This window comes from Plectropomus leopardus, chromosome 6 (genome assembly GCF_026936395.1).
Source record: "Plectropomus leopardus strain MGB_pleo_1.0 chromosome 6, ASM2693639v1, whole genome shotgun sequence".
NCBI lineage: Eukaryota > Metazoa > Chordata > Actinopteri > Perciformes > Serranidae > Plectropomus > Plectropomus leopardus.
Genome location: NC_142181.1, coordinates 21,187,445 through 21,209,493, shown reverse-complemented (window position 1 = coordinate 21,209,493; position 22,049 = coordinate 21,187,445). Strand labels below are relative to the sequence as shown.

General features: G+C 39.1%; 1 protein-coding gene across 1 annotated transcript; it reads left to right on the top strand.

Moving 5' to 3' along the window:
* The first annotated feature begins 1,633 nt into the window (after nucleotides 1-1,633).
* capn12 (calpain 12) lies at nucleotides 1,634-22,049 on the top strand. The gene is made up of 22 exons (XM_042486025.2): nucleotides 1,634-2,108; nucleotides 3,684-3,753; nucleotides 5,000-5,118; nucleotides 8,186-8,319; nucleotides 8,443-8,614; nucleotides 8,698-8,781; nucleotides 9,562-9,647; nucleotides 9,727-9,804; nucleotides 12,407-12,591; nucleotides 13,524-13,774; nucleotides 13,886-13,897; nucleotides 14,026-14,105; nucleotides 15,709-15,831; nucleotides 17,419-17,455; nucleotides 17,567-17,638; nucleotides 17,720-17,765; nucleotides 18,106-18,167; nucleotides 18,852-18,920; nucleotides 19,049-19,127; nucleotides 19,243-19,359; nucleotides 20,083-20,132; nucleotides 20,250-22,049. The coding sequence occupies exons 1-22, from the start codon at nucleotides 1,908-1,910 to the stop codon at nucleotides 20,274-20,276; spliced, it is 2,154 nt and encodes a 717-aa protein (XP_042341959.1). The 5' UTR covers nucleotides 1,634-1,907; the 3' UTR covers nucleotides 20,277-22,049.

Genomic DNA, 22,049 nt, shown 5'->3' with positions numbered 1-22,049 from the left:
ACCTGCGGTGCAGCTAAATTTGAGTGGCTAGAGCATCGTATACGTCAGCATGACCACATGTCCAGTACAGACACAAACAACTAAAGGGAGACTGAAAAAAATTACAATTAGTCATCAACTAGGAAAGCTACCGTGACTTTTGTCCTGTAGACCAACATCATTGTTAGTTATGTGGTTGCTGCCACTGGCTGACAGATTTTAGTCCGGCCCTCAGTGTTAAAGTATTGAGCGGTACACTGACGCACTGAAATGGAGCGCAGCCACTTATTTGATGGGATGTCTTTGAGCCAATCACAGTGTCCCACATCATCAAAGGTGGACTGCAGCAGAGCCACACCCTCTTTCAACAAGCATGGCTGTCCATGAGGAAGGGGCAAACACAAGGAAGGTTTCAAGTCTGCTGATCATGTTTTTAAAGTGCATAATTTGTGTTTGAACTGAGTTTAAAGTAAATAAGAGATGTTATATTACTTATCCATGTCAAAATATAATTTGAAAGATTTGTAGCTTTTACTAAGGAGTTTTTTTTTTTTTAAATATCCGTCCATTGGAACAGATGGTGGATCTGAGTGTCACTGGAAGATAAATAAGGGAAATACTGTTCTGATCTGATTTTCAAATCATACAATCAGCTTATAATGCATCCTATTGATTGAGTACTCCGATTGTTTTCTCAGGTGGTTTTCAACACACTGTTTTGAGGAGATACTTAAGAAATTGAAAATGAAGGGTCTATTAAGACCGTTAGTTGTCATTTCTACTACAGACAGTTTCTGGGTTATGATTCTTTATCCACTGGAAAGGACAGGAAAAAAAAGTATCCTAATAAAAAAAAAATGCTGATGATTTTTATGTGCATTTAGAGTAGAAATCCCCCAATATAATATTTTTTTAGAAGGTTTTGGACACAACTGGGTTCTGCACTGTAAAACATGTTGACATTAACATGACATGTTAATCTTACTTAAAATAATTTTGGAAACATACTGCCTTGCAAAAGGAAAGTAAATATAACTATCTTAACTTAACTTATGTTATCATATTGTTGAGTTTACTCAAAATTTAACCATATTTACTTAATTTTGTGAAGTTGTTGCAACTTTAAAATGACAAGTGGAATTACCTTGTTCTTTCTAAATGCTAGCAACTTCTGCAAACAAAGTTAGTCTTACCTAACTTCATCGTGACAAAGAGGATTTTGCCACTGATGAAGTTAGGACATCCACGAGTTCTGTTTTGTTTACATGTCTGAGAAAATACTGATATCACTGACTAGTTTTCAATCAGAAGAAAACAGATGTATGGCACTGTAAACTTGGTTTACTAAAGTTGCTAAAACTTAAGAGAGATTGATTTATTTAATCTTGTCATTTTTAAGTTGGAAAATCTTCACAAATTTAGGTAAATATAAATCAATTTTAAGTAAACGTAACAATTAGATGTAAGGTAAACATAAATGAAGACTAACAGTTAAACTGAGTTAAACTGAATCGGTTTCCACAATTATTTTACGTAAAATCAACTTGCTAGATTTTTAAGTGTGAAGGGTTGTGTTAGACACTAAATCATGTTAGACACTTTAGTTGCACAGGTAGAGGCGGGGACAGGCTGCTTTGACTCTGAAGTCCTGTTTTTGGGGCCCTAATAGAGGCTTGATGTCTCTCTCTGTCCACAGGATGATAGTGATAATGAATGATGGATAATGGGGCCGCTGGCACCGTGTTATTACTCCGACTCCAGCTCTCCACGGCCCCCGGCGCTCTGCATACCTCTCCGGGTCGCGCAGAGCCGGGGAGGCGCTCCGAGAGGCCCCGGCCAGCTGCGGTGGGTGTGTGCTGTTTCCTGCATATAAGCGCCGGCTGCTCGTGCTACAGTTTGCGGAGTTTGGCTGCACGTTCACTGACAGCATGGCGACCAGAAAGGAGGCACCCCTAGGCTCCATCGAGAACCCGATCAAATTCGGCGATCAGGACTTCAAGACCCTGCTGGAGGAGTGTCTGAAATCCGGAGAACTGTTTGCTGATCCGATCTTCCCACCTGAGCAGAAGTCCATCGGTATGCCGGAAGATCCTGATCCAGAGAGGGCGATCAAGTGGCAGCGACCCAAGGTAGACGTGTGCGTCTGATTTTGTGCTTATCCAGATATTTTGGTCATCACTTAAATCATTTACACAACATTTATTTGCGAGAAAACCCAGGTAAAAATATCATGCACTGGTCAATTTTGAGATTTTGCGCTATTTTGCCCACATAACATGACTTCTTGCCCCAAATACACATTTTGGTGTTTGTCTTGGTTCAAATTTCTATTCAGGAGATGTTTGAAAAAGTGCATATTTTATTAGATCATGCCTCATTTGCACTTCTTCTTAAACATAAACTTCCAGAAAACTTGAATATATATACATATTTTAATGTAAACTGAGTCACCAGTGGCAGAAGTTTCATGGTGATATGTATTAGTTAAAATTTTCACTCTGGTGTCTTATTTTTTGTCTAAAAATGTATAGCCTACATTACGTATTTTAAAGGGCCATTTTCTAAAACTCTAAACAAGAAATCTCCACTTCAGCAGAACTTATATACAACAAACCCCCAGTGTTACTCAGTCTATTTTCTGAAGGTTTTTACATCGGGGTTCATATATCATTCATGCCTGATTTATAGCACAATTTATTCCCAAAACATGGTCAATATTTATTGATTTATATAATTTTTTATTGGCTGTTGACAATATTTTCTATCTTACAGAGTGATAAAATGAGATATCCAAAATTCCCTCTGTAAAAACCTTTGACTCATACGTCAACAAAATGAAAGTAGAATTTTAAACCTGACTTTATTCAATATTCAGATTTTTTTTTATCTCAACTTGCCTCATTTGCATATTTAAACAACAGATTTCAGAAACCCTCTTATACAAAACATAAATATCTTAATGTAAGTCATCAACTGGGAAGGTTTTATGGTGATATATGTTAGTTATAAATTTGACCCAATTCTCCTCGGGTGTCACAGACATACCAACCTTTAGCCTGGTTTAATTTTGAGCAGATGCCGAACAATAATATGCAAATGTAATTCCCAGTATCTTCTTTGCATTGTTTCTGCACAGGGACTCTATCCACAGTGTTGTAGAGATATATGTTACGATGATCAGAAGATTTAACACAAATAATACTGAAATTATTTTAAAGTAATCTCCAAATCAGAAGGTAGAATAGTCAAAGCACAAATTAACTGTTTAGTCACAAATTGTAGATTAAATATGTGTAAACTACCTGAAGATTTTAAAAATTGCAGACCTAAGATACCAAGGTGGTGCTATGAATCCTGGGTACAACAGGGCTGCAGTTTATGGTTATTTTTTATTACTGGATAATCTGCTCAATATATCAAGAAAATTGTTTGGTAAAAAAAAGAATTTTCCAAACCTGTTGTTTTGTCTAAAACAAATCTCAAAGATTTCCCGTCAAATATCATAGATGACTGAAGAAAAACAGCAAATATTTGTACTTGAGATGCTCGAAGTGATGATGTTTTGGCGCTTTTGCCATAAATGGGATTTCAATAATTATTCAAAATGATCAAAATTGTTGCTGATTAATTTTACATTGATTGACTAGTGGATCAGTCGTCTTAATACCAGTTTTTGGTTTTTGTCCTCTTCTTGCTGTCCGAAGGAAATCCATGATAACGCTGTGTTTGTGGAGGGCACAACTGGAACCACAGACATCTGTCAGGGCCAACTGGGTGAGTACACAAGGAAACTTCCATGCACATTTCCTGCCCAGTGCTCCCAGTGGAATGAGAAACTGGGATACGTCATTCTGAATTGTCTTAAATTGGCATTGCACAACATCCTGGAAAAGTTAAATCCACAAAACCCAACATTCCTTCACGCAGTTCTGTTTGTTCCTATTTATCAACCCGAGTAACATGCAGTGACTTCAGATGTGTACACGGCACAGCCCCAGGGACCGAACTTCAAACACACAGCGAGGGGGAAAGAGGAGTGACACTCTATGTTCCCTAAATCTGCAGGGGGTCCAGATCCCATCACAGGCCACAAAGTCTGCCCAGATCTGTGTTTGTCCAGTGTGTTTCTTATTTGTGGTGAATTAGAAGATTGTTTTCTGTACAGCATCATCTCTCCGTCCTCCTCTGGGATTTTCAAATTGATGGTTTATGTCACCAGTTGCGTGCAGATGTGTCGTTGTTACACACCAGTACATGTCTGAGTTTAATGTTCTAACTTACACTGGATCCCTGTTACATCTCCAGAGGAACAACATGGAACAGATGTTTACCAACGGAGAGGAATGTGGCTTATTACATCTCTGTGCGTGTGTGTGTGTGTGTGTGTGTGTGTGTGTGTGTGTGTGTGTGTGTGTGTGTGAGGTGTGTGTGTGTGTGTGTGTGTGTGTGTGTGTGTGTGAGGGCCAGAGAGAAACTGTAAAGTAGGGATGCTCGACCTGCTTTGCTTTGGGCCACTTTTGCAAACTGACAGAAGTGTCAGAAGTGAAGTTGCAGCTGCCCTGAACATGGTTCTAGGATTTTGGGACGTTTCGAGGCTTTTGGGACATTTTGAGGATTTCAGGACATTTATAAGAATTTAGCATGTTTCTAGAATTTTAGAACATTTCTAGGATTTTAGGATGTTTCAAGGTTTTTAGGACATTAGGGGCTTAGCTAGGACCTCTGATAGAGGGGGTTGTTCCTCCACTGACACTTTTTTTGGTAAACAAACTCTACCTAAATGACATTTTTTGCACTTTGGCACCTTATGTATATTAAAAGTACAGAATCGGTTCCCGGTGTGAAACACTTTGTTTTTTATTGTGAATTAGAAAATAGTCGCGGGGTGCAGGTCGTAAGTTTCGCATCGACGAAAGCATGAATCACGCTTCACTGGAGACCAGTTCCTTCTGGGCTCTTAAATAGTGTAATATGTAAAAATTAACCATGTTCATATCAGCTTTTTTTGTGTGTTTATCAGGTAACTGTTGGCTGTTGGCAGCCCTCTCCTGTCTCACCATGCACCCCAAACTCTTTGTGAAGGTGGTGCCGCCTAACCAAAGTCTGTCCAAATCATACGCAGGGATATTTCACTTTAGGGTGAGTAGATGTACCGCTGAATTCTTTCCCTTTTTTGCTCATGAGAAAAGCTGCTAATTAGACCCTAAATCAAGCCAGCTGAGACTCACACGTTGTTTTGCTATAAATACTTTAATAAACTGCAAGATTTAATCATTTATTATAACCACAATATGCATTTTAGTTTGGAGGTGTGGCCCTACTCACTTGATGCTCCAGAAAAACATCAAATCTTGTGTTAAAATGTAACTTTGTGTGAGACTGTGTACAATGACGTGATGATATCAACTGACCTAATGTGACCTTAAAGAAGTACTCCACTGATTGAGCATTGCACTTCTGTAACACGTTTGGATTCATTTATTCATTCAGAGTTTTTATGCCAGGCATTCCCTCGTCAAAACCTGGTGCCCACATTACCCACAATGCAACTCTTCCAACAACAATTCGCTTCTCCAGTATCTATGGAGTTAATCTTAAGGCCCAGACAAACCAAACCAACTCGAAGAACTAGTGCCAACGAAGGCCGACTAATGTGTCGCCTCACGTCTCCTGTGTCTCACCCACACCTGAACACATTGCTAAATCTACAGCCAACAGCTAACCAGCACACACACTCTGCACCTGCATGAGAGGAAATAACTCCATTCATATTTCAAAAAGGGAATACCATGAGACTGACAGGATAGATTCAAGACACTTGTTAGCCAGCAAGTCAGTTAATAATGCAGCCCTTTGTTAAACGAACAAATCATATTAACCATGCACCAGAGAACAATATAAAAAACAATTCTATATTTTTTTGGCGAAAGAGCTCAGTGATTTCTGTCACCAAATGTCAGCTCGGATGGCAATTCAACATACTGAATCAGCTTAAAAATAGCCATCAAGGGTCGACTAGTGCCAATGGTGCAGGAAACACCGCAAAAACTTGGGCAACAGATGGAAATGGCAGCAATGGCCCGACAATGACCAATGGCCGACTGTCAATTTGGTGTGTCAGGGCACCTTAAGTTCCTGCTTTACCACCTCATAGGTGTCGAGAGGGGTCCGCTGTGTACTTTCATGACATATATTCAAATGTTATTGAATTTTTATGTTTAATATTTCTACAGTCATTCATGATTAATTAGATAACCACATGTCAACCTGGAAACAAGAATAAAGTATATACAGAGGAAGAAAGTTCATGGTGATATATTATTTATTATTATATTGAACAAGCAACTATAAAACAACTTTCCTTTTGCTCCTTAGCTACTGTGAGGATCAGATAGTGTCGATCACAGGCTAAATTTGACACACAGTTTGTGTTAAATACTGTATGTAAGCACCTTACATAAAATATTACATTTGATTTATGTACCTAATTAACACGTTTATTTTATGTAACTGCAATTATGAAAGGACTAAAGTAATTCTTATTTTATCGGATTTGGCATTTTTTAAAAATATTTTTATTGTGATGTTACTGCTTTAGCTGCCGTGCTCTCATTTAATTAATGGATCAAACGGGTTTGAACTCATCGTGCAGTCATAACTGCACAGTGGTATTACTTCAAAAAATAGACAAACATGAGACTTCAGCTTTATCACCATATTAGAATTTATATTTCTAATCTAGAGAGTTCATCTTTTGCAGGCTGTGACCTGCACAGATCAATGAAATATCACCTCAGCAGACATATAAATCTCGTCAAAGCAAAAGGTTAGATATGGATCATTTTTACAGCCTCTGCTCGGTGATTATTTTACCCCGGAGCGTTGGACCTTTGAAGACTGTTAGGGAGAATGTGACATGACTAAACAAGCAGGACAGAAGGACTGGAAACTCATTTTGCACTGTCAGGGTGATGGGAGAGCAGTCCAGACACGCAGGTAGTGACTACCCCTGGGACACACACACACACACACACACACACACACACACACACACGTACACAAAGCTGCAGCTATGAAGGGCCAGTGTAGGCCTGCTTTTGGTTGCTGTTATGTACACACAGTTTGCAGTGCAGTACACACTCCCAGTCATGACCAGTAACCGCTTTGGGAGGTGGGTTAACAAACTGAGTCAGACAAGAGAACAATGTGTCCTTTCATAGATCACAGAGTTTCATATTTCCTTTATTCTGTTACTTTATTCTCTCTAAACATGTTGACTTGTGATTGAACATGTCATACGAAAGGACAACATTACAGGGATTAGTTAGGCAAGTTTGGAACATTTCAGTGACAAGGTGATTTTGAGTTATTTACATTGCTTTCAATGCAAAAGGCTATCAGTAAATGTGCCAGAAGTTGGGATGGATACACAGACACGGATGGATGGACTCATTATTAATTATTCAAATAATCATGTTAGTTATAATTTTTCCTTAGGTGTATAAAGGTTTTGCTTGTATGTGCTCATTATTTGGGTTTTCCAGCCAGTTTTGCTCACACTCACAAATACAAATATATCTGTTTTACTCAGATTTTCCTTTTTCCGTTTCAAAATAAAAGTCCTCTGACAACGTCACTGTCATCAGAATCCCAAGAGTTTGTGACACAAGGCAGTTGCAGGACCGTTTTGTTGACAACATAGGAGCTTTCATGACTTCATAAATAGGTGGAATATGTGCTTCTAAACATGGAAATACAGTACGCATAGTAGCAGGCAGCCCTGCAGAAGCATCACAGCAACAACATTGCCAGTGTGGACACCGCAAGTGTGCAACATGATGCAGATCGGCGAGGTTGCCGTCACGTGATGCTCACGCATGCAGTGTGCTACAGGCACACTCCAACCTCAGCAAATTGATGCACATTATGAAGCATTTATCAGCTAAAGACACATATTTTCCTCAGGAGTTGGTGGAGACTAAAAACAAAGCTTAAAGACAGTGAATTTTGGACTGCATCAGGACACAGAAATAACTCTGCAGAAAAAAATAAGTTGGTGCAGATAAAGGTGGAATATTTGGGGCTTAGGTTGCGAGTGGTTTGTCTCTTAACGCTCTTCCTTCCTCATTAACTTTCCTCTTGATTCATTAAATCCCTCTCTGCTGTATTCTTCTCACCATCCCTCTGCCTGTGTGTCCCTGTGCAGTTCTGGCAGTATGGTGAGTGGGTGGAGGTGGTTGTGGATGACAGGCTGCCGGTACGCCAAGGCCGTCTGCTCTTCAGCTACTCTCACACCCGCCACGAGTATTGGAGCGCCCTGGTGGAGAAGGCCTATGCCAAGTCAGTTGCCACTATCAAGCATATGTTTCTGGGTTGTGTTCACCCACTCTTTTGCTGTGTATGTGTGTGTTTGTTGTTACAATGATTTGACAAAAACACACTTTCTCACCTCATCATATGTAGGTTAGTTGGATGCTACGGAAGCCTGAAGGGAGGCAACATCTCAGAGGGAATGGAGGATTTCACAGGAGGCATCGCATACTCGCTGCAGGTCTCATCTCGTACCCCTCGAGTCCTCTGGAGGTCTCTGACAGCCGCTCTGTCCCGAGGCAGCCTGCTCAGCTGCTTCATAGAGGTACGCACACACCTCCAGAAGTTCACACTGCACAGCTGGATGATAGCTTACATCCACTTGAGTTCCTCGCTTTGTCTTCACAGGCCGCCAACTACAGTGAGGTTGGCAAAGTGACAGGAAATGGGCTTGTAAAGGGTCACGCTTACGCCATCACCGACACCGACAAGGCCAGTATGACACAAACAGATGACAGAGCAGCACTGAGCTGCTGTCATTATTGATTATTGCATCAATATGCTTCCCTTTTTTGCTTCAGGTACTGTGTGTAATATACGTGTTCTCTGTGATCAGTTTCTGCAAAAAGATCTTTTATCTCATCTCACCTCATGTCAGTTCATCTTAAAGGTCCAGTGTGAAGGATTTATTTGCTGAAATGGAGTATATTTAATTTTTTTTTTAAATCACCGAAATTTAGTCTCACATTATATTTACAGTTATCTAATATACTCTAATACTAGCCTAGTCTGACTTGATCTAATCCTAATTTAATCAAAGAGCGTATTGTAATATTTTATCTCAGACCATTCCACTTCACTGTAATCTAATATAATTTGGCTGGCATAAAAAGGCAGCTGTTTTGGAGCTTTAGTTGTATCACATGATCTTCTTCAACTTGTTAATTTTTTTTCTATTTGTCACAGAATTGCAGATTTTTATATTTTCTTGATTTTTTAGCACTTTAAATAACTGTCAAACATGTTGTCTTAAAAGTTGCAATTCAAAACTCATCCTTGATCTTGGAAACAGCAGAAGACCGTGTAATATGATTAAAAGCTCCATAAGAACTACTAATGGATCATGTGGTGAGATTGTTTGACGCACTGCTGTCCCCTCTGATCTCTTTGTACAAATAAACATTGGGATAAAACTACAAACTGACAAAACACTCTTCCTTTTATAGATTAGACTTTATCCTTGTATGAATGTCTTCTCTCTTCTTGTTTCAGGTGAAGAAAGCGTCGGAGGAGATTTTGTTGCTGAGGCTGAGGAACCCCTGGGGTTTTGTCGAATATCGCGGACCGTGGAGTGACAAGTGAGGAAGCTTTCTGATTGTGCATGTTGTGTAAGAGAGAGAGAGTACACTCACTCAGTTTGTATGTGTGTGACTGCAGGGGTAAAGAGTGGGATGACGTGGACAAAGCAGAGAAGCAAAGGATTGAGCTGAAAAAGAGAGAAGATGGAGAGTTCTGGTACGTGCAAATATTAAAAAAACACAAACTAACACTATGGAAGAAGCATTCAAATCCTTTACTTAAAGGGGCGGTTCATTTCCAAAATCAAAATGACACATTTTCCCTTTTACCTGTAGAGCTATTTATCAGTCTAGATTGTTTTGTTGTGAGTTGCAGAGTGTTGGAGATATCAGCCGTAGAGATGTCTGCCTTCTCTCCAATGTAATGGAACCAGATGGGAGTCGGCTTGTGATGCTCAAAACGCCAAAAAATTAAAAACACTGAAAAACTGCAGTGTATCTTTACAGAAATCATGACCTAATTACTCAAGATAATCCACAGACCTTGTTGTGAGCAGTTTCATGTAAATTGCAGTTTCATCCTCCTCAGCTAGGCTGTAATGTTAGATAGCTCAGTGGTGCTAGCTGAGATAGCGATAGATACACACTTCCCTCTGCACAGTGATACGGTTTGCGGGTGTACTTTGGTAAAGGGAAAACATTTCTCACATGAAACTGCTCCCATCAAGGTCTGTGGATTATTTTGAGTAGCCAGGTCATGATTTCTGGAAAGAGACATTGCTGTTGAGTTTTTCAAATGTATTTATTTTGCGCGTTGAGCACCACAAGCTGAGTGACATCTAGTTCCATTATACTGAAGAGAGGAAAGACATCTCTACAGCTGATATCTCCAACCCTCCGCAAATCTCACCTAAACAATCTAGACTGATAAAAAGCACTACAGGTAAGAGGGAAAATGTGTATTTTTGCTTAGGAGGTGAAAAGTCCCTCAATGTAAAACTACTAATACCACAGTGGTGGCCCTGCATTCAAAAGCTTACCAAAATTAAAGTATGTCAGTTTTAACAGCCAAATGTATTTAATTTTATTGTGCAGTAAAATGTCCCCTTTCAGTGTTTTACTATTATATATGATGTTGTTGGATTAATTTTCCTGCCGTATCCATGTCTATGTTAAGACTTACTGCTGTAGATATTTTAGGTTGTGCTTATTTACCTACTTTGTATACTGTTTGATATTTAAACCTCTAATTCATCATACTCTATGAGATCATCATAATTTTTGATCCAAATAATTTTGTAGCGTTGCTGCAGACATGTTGACCAAAGGAGCCAGGGATCGAAACATTCCAATGAGTGGACAAACCCGCTCTACCTCCTGAGCCACAGTTACAATGACAAAAAACTTTTCATGGGGTCAGAACAGCAAATTTCAGCTTTGTGAAGATGCATCTTTTAGCTGATCGAAGAGGGGTTTTTGAAGAGTTTAATTAGCTTCAGAAGAAGGAGAATTTTTCTCTACACATAACAAAACACTTCATCCTTCAGTTTCAGGTTCAGGTTACTTTATTTGTACCTGTAGGTGGATTTGTTTTGCATTAAATGGAGAAGGCATCCATCAAGACACAATTCAAAGTTACAACACACACTTAGGAAAGACAAAACACAGTAGACCATTACAAAGACATTGCTCAGATACTTAGCTATTAATAGAAGATTGGGATAAGGTCAAAAATCACAACATGACACTAAATAAATGAATAAATATGTGCATGTATTGCAATGACTTCTTCACGATTGCAGCTGGAACAAAACTATTCCTTCAGCGTTTTGTTTTACACTTTGGGACAGAAAACTTTGACCAGAGGGTTGAAGCTGAAATTCCCCATGCAAAGGTCATCATTAGCGATAGAGCTGGCTATCCTCTGTAACAAGGTACTCACACATCACCACCCACGTTAAAAAAGCACAGAAAAGCTATACCTTCAACAGAACCTTAGGAATTAAGACCAAATTCTGGAGTGAGATCCTGGTTAACTTCTACAGAGGAGCAATAGAAAGCATGCAGACTGGAAACATGACAAACTGGCACGGTTCATGCACGGCCCAGGACAGGAAGGCTCTAGAGCAGGTGATTAAAACTGCCCACAACATCACTGGTTCCCATCTACAGAGCATCAGTGACCTCGGTGAAGTGTGTCTGCACAGAGCCCAAAGGATACTGAAAGACAGCAGCCACAGTCTGCTCACCCTGCTGCCATCGGGGAAAAGATACAGAAGTATCAGCTGCTGTACCACCAGACTTCAGAGCAGCTTCTTTCCCCAGGCTGTGAGACTCCTCAACTCCTCCTTCAACTCCAAACGATGTAGTAGGATCAATGACAAACCTTGATAAATCCGCCTTGCACCATGTAACTGTCTGTTGTGAGACTCTGGGCTCAGCTGGGACTCATCAATCAGCCGACAGGGCCATTTCACCATCTGACTCTGTCTGTTTCAAAGACAGGACCATGACACCAAAGATAAGGATAAAACAGGCGAAATAAACCTTTCAAAATCAACACATCTAGACATACATGTGTTTCACTGGAGTAAGGGGATGAAAAACTGTAATCTGTAAAGTAACTGAAACTGTCAGACAAATTAAGTGCAGTAAAAAGTACAATACTTACCTCTAAGATGTAGTAGAGCAGAGGTATAAAGTTGCATAAAATGGAAATATCTCAGAGTGCCTTGACTTTCTACTTAAGTACAGTACTTGAGTAAATACTGCCCCTCACAAACATTAAGGTGTCTGATGTAAATATTTCTCTCCGTCAGGATCAGCGCTGCGGACTTCAGCAGCCTGTTTGACATCGTTGAGCTCTGCAGTGTGAATCCTGATACTCTTGTGGAGGGAAACACACCTTCCTCTGCTCCCTCTCCCGCCTCCACCTGGACCATCAGTGAACATGAAGGATTCTGGGTGTCGGGGAGCTCTGCTGGTGGCAGCCGCAGATACCACCGTATGTTTCAGACTTTATGTTTGCACAGTTATTTCAAACCCTTTCCGGATCATTTATTTTCTGTAAAACTTCAAATATAAACCTCGTCCCAGTCAGACACCCAGTTGCTTTTACTAGCTCTGTGCGGCGACACATTTTAAATAAACAAATAAATGTCTGTTTCAATTAGAGCCATGATTAACACACAATTAATATATTAAGTACTTTGGATGCACAAAACATGTATAAAACCAGGTTGGTGGCTACCTGCTGGTGTTAGTGTAATTTTAGTTAGCTGCTTGGATAACACATACAAATATAAATGTTTACAGTTTTTGTCAATATGGACATGCTACACATGTCGTTAGCTTGGTAAGATTCTTTACAATTCAGTCATTCAGTTTATTCTACTTAGACTGTGAACACCAAAAAACCAGCGTAGTAAAGAAGAGAAACGCAAAAAAAAAAGATAATAGTAGATATAGAAGACTTTTTTTAAGTGAAGAAAAAATGTCAAGTGAACTATATTCATGATTCTCTATTTAAGATTATTATACAGAATTATTTTAATTTTTAAGCATATATTTTTGGGTCATTTTGTGTTTTGTATTTTTTCTTTTTACTTTCTCTTTTTTGGCTAATTTTTGGAATTTTTCTGTACTTTTCACGGATTTCTTGCTAATTTCTGGGTCATTTTGTTGCTCATTGCCTTCTTCCAATGTTTCTGAAAAAAAGGCCAATTTGCTTAGGGTTCAAAGGGTTAAATAAACAGTGTGATTGTATTTTCCATCTTTAATGAGCAACAGTTTTATGTGAAAGGAATTAAAAACCCGTACCATATAGACGCCTGTCCCAAATATAAGCCTGTTAAGTTCAGTGATTTAAGCAAATAAAAGCGTGGACTATTATTTGAAGTTTTACAGTATTCACTAAAAAAAAAATGTTCTCCTCAGGATCCTTCTGGAAGAATCCTCAGTTCCAGCTGGTTCTCACAGAGCAGGACCAGCCAGAAGAAGACGATGAGGATGATGAAGATGATGAAGATGACGAGGACGATGAGCCGATGACCCCGGAGGAGAAGAGGAGAGCAGAGAAACAGAAGCAGAAAGCCAAACAGTGCACTGTGCTGGTGGAGCTGCAGCAGAAAAACCGCAGGAAGAAGGATAAAGTCCACTTCCTCTACATGGGCTTCCACATCTACAAGGTCACATCTGTTTTTAATTCACTCTTTGATTTATTGAATATTTTGAGTCTCTGCACCTTAATTCTGTTTCTGAATGAACTCAAACCCGTCTGTGTTTCTTCTTCTCTGCAGGTTCCTCCTGAGGTCAGTATCTCATAGGCTAGACATAAATAATAACATTTCACTGTCTGCTTACAATAACATCAGGACTATCTTATATTCTAAACAATAGTTATATGAAGTAAAAACTTGTTATATCTTTCTTCATACAGCTCCAGGGTGTGTGTCTGAGCCGCAACTTCTTCTTGAAAAATCGCCCTGTGGGTCGCTCCGGGAAATATAGAGCTCAGAGGTAACAGACCATCATGTGAAATAATGACTCCTTATTAGAGAATATTAAAAAATCAGGGGTTTTTTTGCGCCCTCACGTTGGTGTCAGATAGAGTCACCTTAAAATGGATTATATTATAAGCATGGGAGATTTTTAAAAAACAAGATTAAGGACTATTTTAACACTGAATGCACTTGTTCGGTTGCTGTACACTACTAATTCAATGTTTATTTTAAGTCTGCTGGTTGTTTTTTTGTTTCTAACTTTTTTTATACATTGTGTTTGAACCTCTTTACTGTTTTGGTTTTAGTCACTTTAGTTTTTTTTATGATTCTTATTTATTTCTATGTGAAACATATAATGTTGCTGTCCTGGCCAGGCCTTGCTTACAAAAGAGATTTTGAATTTTAATAGGAATATTCCTGGAAAAATTAAGGTTAAGACAGCTTTATCTAAGAAAAACGTGACTGATGTGTGAGGCTCCGCGGTAGCACCCGGACAAACCCCATCAGGACTCTACGTAAAGGAGAGGAAAAGAGGAGGCGGCAGGGGGGAAGAATATGAAAACATATCAGTGTTAGGCGGGTATTTATACAGGAAGTGACATGGTTGAGGTCTGGTCCTGCTTCCAAAATTTTGCTTAACTGAGTGTGATCCCTTAAAATTTATACCTCAACTCAACAAACCTGCTTCTGTACAAAAAGTAATACTTTCTGGTAGTAATACTACTACCAGAAAATGAATGACTGGTTATGCTTTTAGTCCAAGAATCATTATCATTTGTGCAAAATTTTAGCATAATTTTCACGATCTGAAGTCTCTATTTTTATTTTGCATACTTGCCCTAATCCTTTGAAACCTGGACTGACATCAGTTTTCTTGTGCTGCATTCAGACGCCTTTCACAAGCATTTAGATATCTTGAATCTTAGCAAATTGGTTTGATTTCTTTTGCAAACACAGGAAAAAGGACAAAGAGCAACTTGGTAAAAAAAAAATGTCCTGCAAGAAATCAGCAAAAAGTGACAAGAAAATGACCAGAAAATTTGCTGGAAAAAAAGAGAGCAGGAGACAGACAAAGAAAATTATAAGAAAATGATCCAAAAAGTCCAGACATCTAAATTTATAATTATTATTCTATATATTCAAAATTATATTACAGTTTTTTTAGCACTTCCTTACCGTCCTCTTTCTTATTTCTTTCTTTAAAATTTTCTTTCTTCTTTTTTTTGCTGACTTTCAGATAATAATTGTCTTGTAACTTTTCAATCATTTCTTGCTAATTTTCAGAGTATATTCATGTTAAGATGCTCATTGCTTTCTTTCCATGTTTTTGAAAGAAATCAAGCCAAATTGCTCAAGTTTCAAAATGTTAAACGGTTGTTTTTGTTTAGTGGTGAGGGAATTCAAATATAATCAAATAACAATTTACTTTATTGTACAAAAAACGAAAATGAATTTGGCCACGGGTGCCCAAACAAAACAAATACATATAAAACTACAGAGACAATCTGTAAAACCACGTGTAACTGTAAACATTGTCTCTCATGGCATGGATGGTGGCAGCTGATAGACACATGAGTTGTCTACATACATAAACGTAACTCATTCCCTTTGTCCCACAGAGCTGTGTGGAGGAAGCTGCATCTGGACCCGGGTAACTACATCATCGTGGCGTCCACCTATCGACCCAACCAGCCTGGAGAGCTCTTCATCCGCATTTTCTCCAAGACTGGAAACACTCTCGGGTAAGATGGAGGGCACTTAGCTTTAAAGAGTCTAAAAGACCCCAAAGCTGGGGGAAAAAAAATAAAAAACAAAAAAAAAACCAAATCAAAACTGTCGAGCTGAATGTAATTTTCCTCTAACATAATAATAGCCCGATGTCAGGAAGATCAGCTCCATTTACAGGCACCTTGCGTAAACGTTCTGTTCATGTTATTGTTAAATCACAGACCCGCAACACTTCCTGAGGGCTTCCTGAATCACCTCCTGCCTCACTCGCTCTCAAAGGCACAGTCATCGTCACCCACACTTGCCTGTACCTACACTCAAACTGACATTATACCACTGTATGATTTAGAAAATTGTAATTAGTCCTAACAACAGCAGGCTGGTAGAAGCACCTCTTATGGCTCCTGTTAACAACAAAAGTCATTCATACAGCTGAGAGCAGTGAAGTACAAGCACAATGACTGTAATAGTGATCTTTATTTCACATTATTGGAGATAGTTATAATTTTATTTTTGCTTAGTGAGCCTCAATCACATCTCACCCACTTTATTCTCCTGCGACCAGACATTAGCCAGAAGAAGCCTTGGTAGAGGAACAGCTCTAGGTCCAAGTCGGGTCAGCCTTGCCCTGATGTCGGCTCTCCTCCCTCTTTGTCTGGCGCTTTCAGTTTCGTTTCTCCCCTCTGGTCTAATTGTCAGCTCGGCGTATGCTGTTTGTGGGGATCCTCTCACAGTCTGCTGCATTCAGTCCAAGCCCCACAAAACTTTTCCTGATGTTGATAAGTGTTTCTCTATCATAGAAATGTCGTGCTTCAGCAGAAGGGGCCATGGTGTAGAAAAAACAGAAAAACATAGCAAAATAGTGCAAAGAAGTAGCAAGGATTTGAGGAGCTACAGGCTGCTGCATCTACATGCGCTGCCCTTGTCATAGCAACTGTTATTAAACAGTTATAATACCTGATGACTTTGATTTTATATATATCATATGTTATCAACTTATTTAATATGCTTAAAGGCCATGCATAACTACACAGGTGTTTTCAGGTATGTGGCTGATTAGATTTGCTAATGCTGTAGTTAACATGAGGTCGCCTACAGGAATAATAAGGCCTTAAACTTGTCCTGAAACAAAATTAACAAAATATTAATATGTGCGCAAAAGATAATGAAGACATTTTGTCTTTTTACACTTTTACTCAAGATAATTTTGACTGTAGGATTTAAATTGTAACCAGCATTGTAATTAATCTTTATAGACTGTAATACTACTTTCTTTACTCCGGTAAAGGGAGAGCTCACCCCCAAATCATAAATTAGTAATTTTTTCCTCTTACTTATAGCACTATTTATCAGTGTAGAATGTTTTGGTGTGAGATGCCGTTGAGTCTCTCATCCATGAGTAGATGCACACTTCCTTCTGTGCGTTAATATGGTTGATGGACATGGATTGATGACCAAATGGGCCCACTGTGCTCAGACTGAGAGGCACAAAGAGTCAGGGGCCCCTTAGATGTATTTTTGATTTTGGGGTGAGATATCCCTTTAAGCTCAGGTACAAAATATATTCAAAGAGACAATCTGATGTGGTCTTTATGTTCCAGGTCTCAGGACTTTACCTGCTCCTCTGTCTTCCTCCCCGTGAGTTTGGTGGTCTCTTCCACACACACACACACACACACCAGCAAATGATGGCTGTTTAAAAGAATACATATATTCATGTTTGTTTGGTGTTTTTGTGCTGCCTAACAGGTGATGGCAACTCCTGTCTCCCGAGAGGATGAAGTGAGAGTTAGGAAGACTTTTGATGAGGCGGCAGGCCCAGTAAGAAGTCTTCCTGATGACTTTATTCAATAAAAGTGTACATTTGGAGCTTTTACTTATCTAATTTCACTCCTCCGGCAGGATGACAGACTGAATGCCAGGGAGCTCATGAAGCTGTTGAATACAGGTTTGAATCTCCAGTATTTCACATAGTTCATGTTTTATCTGCATCTGAAAATGACACCAAGCTCCCCCACAAGTGATATTTGCCCATAAAATACCTTTACTGGCCACTAGATGGGAGCAAAGTAGTGACAGGTTCCCTCAAAAGTTGGCCCAGTGGAGCCACAGCAGGTCACCAGTCTAGACAGAGGCTCATAGCTGCAGTCAGATAGAGTACATTGGTCTTGGCTGAGTAATAAAAATGACTACACTTGTCCTCATCTTCACCTTTCCTCGTCTTAATCCAATTTAAACCTTTATTATCTTTCTCTGCATCAATCTGTGCCTTTCTTCTGTAATCACAGTTCTCGACAAAGATTACCATCTGCCGCTGGAGACGTGCAGACAGCTCATCTTTGGAGAGGATGTATCCTTTTGTCCTCGGTATATTCTTTAATATATCTTAAAAAAAATAATATATCTCAGACTCAAGTGTCCTTGCAGTTCAGCACAATTCTTGTTTGGATTTGACTGTCTATCTATCTAAATATCTGTCTACTGTATATAAATATCAGTACAATATCACAAAATTAAGGTAGTAACATACAATACATCCATTAGGTAAGATGGGAATGGGACTATTGATAAAGTGAGACAAAACAAATCAAACACAAAAATATTAATCAGATTTAATGGTATTCTTGCTAGTATAGATATGCAAATATATTTAGGGCCATCTTGTGTATGTGTATGCATACATGTATATTCATAACCCGAAAGAAGAGACAGAGAGAAGAAGAATATAAGAAAAATGCTAAATGTAAATGATAATAAAAGTAGTAAATAATACTAAACATAACACATAATATTGAATTAAGTAATAATGAAATAAAATAGATAATACAGATCGGTTGAATTGGCACCTCTAGTCACCATCCAAGGGCTCTGTGGGGGTACAACTGGGGGCAGACACTTGCAGATGAAGGGGTTCGAACCACTGGTCCTGTGGTTGAGTCATCGCACCGCCCCGCTGTTTACTATGACTCTGCTTCCTCATAACTTTATTGCTCTGTCCTCTGTCCTGTTGAGATGTCCTTAACTCTGCTGGCAGACTAAAGGGCGCTCAAGTCTCAACCATAAACAAACGGAAACCCTGCTGTCCAGTCTGCGCCATCTGCAGGTACAATTCTGTGTGTGTGTGTGTGTGTGTGTGTGTGTGTGTGTGTGTGTGTGTGTGTGTGTGTGTGTGTGTGTGTGTGTGTGTGTGTCAGTCACCATCACCTATTCTGATGCTGACTTCTTTTTCAGTCCATCTTTTTCCAGTTCGATGAAGACTCTTCTGGGACCATGAGCCCCTTTGAGCTCACAACAGCGCTGCAAGCTGTTGGTAAGCACAAACACACAAACACACACACACACATGCATGTGCACGCACTATTATGTGAACACAGATGGTTGATGTTGCTTGGTGTTCACACCTTCGTTCGCTCCTCTGTTTCCAGGGATGCAGTGTGATAATAAGGTCACTGAGCTGCTGTGTGAGCGCTTTGCATCTGGAGAGCGTCAAATGCCCTTCCATGGCTTTGTGTCATGTTTCACCAGGATGAAGAAGCTTTTTGGTAACACACACAAAAACACACACACACACACACACACACACACAATATTTAGAGAATAAAACAATACTAAAGACTTAGAATCTCCTCTTTCCAACAGTGGATCCAACTAATTCAGAGTTTTATGGACATATTGGAGGTGACATTTTGAACATATACATTAAAATTACTTCCTAATGGCCTAGCAAAATTTAACAATTTGCTTGAGTACAGTTTTGCGATAAAAGTTTGATGCATATTTGGACTATCGCTAAATAAATTCAGGTTCTCTGTTTTGAAAATAAACATTAGACTTGTAGAATTTCCATGAATGTTGAGCATTTGCAGAGACACTGTATGCAGCCATTTAGCTGTACAATTCACTCTCATTAAATGTTTAATTCTAATTCTAACATTTATTTAGTATGACGCACATATTTGTACATATTATATTTATTGTTCATGTATTTGTGCATATTTCATATATTTCTGTCTTATTTAACTTATGTCTTATATTTTATCATATTTTTCTTGCATTTTTAAATTTATTAAAAATTTGTACTGTATTGTAGCATAATGCACATATTTTTCTTGCATACGTCTTATTCCTTTTTATTAATTAATTTATTTTATTTTTCTATGTCCATATAGTATAAGACCAATTGTAACGTCTCCCAAAGGGGATCAATTAGTATTCTGAATCTCAGTTTAAATCTGAATCTCTATTTCCTCCCCTCTCCTCCTCAGCGCTTTATGAATCAGAGACTCAAGAGGTGAAAGACAGAGGGATCAACTTTGTGAGTATCTGTCTCTGTGCGCTCTGTTATGTGTTCATGCTGACCTGGATCTGAACAGGGTTTTTTTGACTCTTTTCCTGCGCTTTGTTGCCCTGTTGTCCTGTTGTCCCTCCACAGTGGCTGCTTAAGTTCCTGACAGTGTGAAGACGCTTCATGAGGAGGGTCTCCACATGAGACCCAGCAGAACCACAACACAGACAACAAATATAAACTGTATTTTAAAACTGTTGCTTCATGTGCGCCTTAATGCAGTGCAACAGTAGTGGCTCAGTCCCTGCTTTGCTGTGTTTTTATTCATCTCCGTTCTCATACCTCCTGTTATGTCCTTGATTCACTGTTGGTTCAAGGCTCAGCCTTTTATGTCATTATACAATACAAGATTGTACGGCAAAACCGAAGCTGTAGCCCCGCCCACACTTTTCACAGAGACAGAGTAAAAATTAGAATAGAGTAAAACAATAAAACAGAACAAAGTTTTGCAAGTCTCAAGTCTTTGTACTCACGTCCCCATTCAAGTGCCAGGTCAAGACTGACAAGGTTTAAAAATTGTTTGTTATAGCAAGTTTGTTTAAAAGTCATTTAGTTGTTAAGCTAACGTAAAGAAAGCATTAGTTCGCTATATATGTTGATTATAGCCTCGACTGGTTGTTGCATCTCCATCTGTAAATTTCGACCTGCACGTTTTAACAAAATTGTCTTAGGCATCATTTCTTCCAACTCGTGGTCAGTAACATATCATTAGTTAGTGGTTCTCTCCTGCAACTTGATTGGACGCTGTCTGATTGGTTCATTTAAGTGGATCATTTTGGCCATTAAATGTTGACTTGCTGCTAATAAGAAGTGTTAACGTGAGCTGATTCAGGAAATGAAGGGAAATTAACGTGGCCCCCAGAAAAGCTTCTCTCAGTCAGCCCATTCAAATTCCCAAGTCTTCAAATACTGCCACTTTTGCAGTTATTTTGTCAGAAAATGTAGAAAAATGTAGAATGTAGTGTTCACTTTCCATCTGAATGAGATGTTTTTTTTCTACACCTGACCATTGCCTCCTTTTCCTAAACCTAACCATCCGTGCGTTTGTTGATGTCCCGGAGTTGGTTGTCCTGTGCTGTTGTTGCCGAAACATAACAATGTGCCGGAAGTCCACAGCAAAGCGGCAATATGACTTGGGATGAGAGTGTGTTGGCTCAGTCTTGTCGCCAATTTTTCCCAGTGGCCACTAGTGGAATTGCAGAGAAAAACTCCCTTGCAGCCCAAAAAGCATTTTCCCTGTAGGCTGCCATTATAGAAGAGACAGCTGTAAAGCTGTTGACAGGACACCTCAAAGTGCAAACAAGGTCAATTATGACTCTTTCTACTCTGAATTTTTAATCCATGGTAGTTTTATATTTGTGAAACTTTACTGGAGCAAAGTGATTTAAAATCTGTGACATCATCACAATATAAAGTCTATGAGCCGAGTGGGAACTCACAGGTGGGGCCAGTGGGAGAAACACTCCTGTGCATATTCAGTGGGCTGCATGTCAGAGAAGTTAACTGGAAGCTAAAACACTTTTCTGGCGTATGCTCCAGGCGAGCAGCTCCATTATAACGAATAGGCTCCATCTTTGGCCCAGCATCTAGGTATTATTAAATTCTGTGAAATTAACTGATTAGTGGCAGAGTTTTTAAATAACATTTTAATCTTTGGGTTTGGGGAAAAGTATCTAGTATTTTCAAGTGAAAAAGGCTCAAGTCAAAGTGAAGTCACGAGTCATAGATGTTAAAGGTCCAAGTCCTTTTTTTGTGAGACTTTTTGCGAGTCTAAAGTAATCAGATTTGTGAGTTGGTGTATAATATACTGTATAATATACAATATGCAACAACATCATTTAATTGTTACTGTTATTCCACATTGTAATAAAATTGATTTCATAATTA

Excerpts from the sequence above, each read along its gene's own strand:
- capn12 (XM_042486025.2), top strand. The coding sequence starts at position 1,908 with ATGGCGACCAGAAAGGAGGCACCCCTAGGCTCCATCGAGAACCCGATC. Across the intron at positions 8,320-8,442 it reads GTGGAGAAGGCCTATGCCAA|GTTAGTTGGATGCTACGGAA; the intron begins GTCAGTTGCCAC and ends CATCATATGTAG. Across the intron at positions 8,615-8,697 it reads TGCTCAGCTGCTTCATAGAG|GCCGCCAACTACAGTGAGGT; the intron begins GTACGCACACAC and ends TTGTCTTCACAG.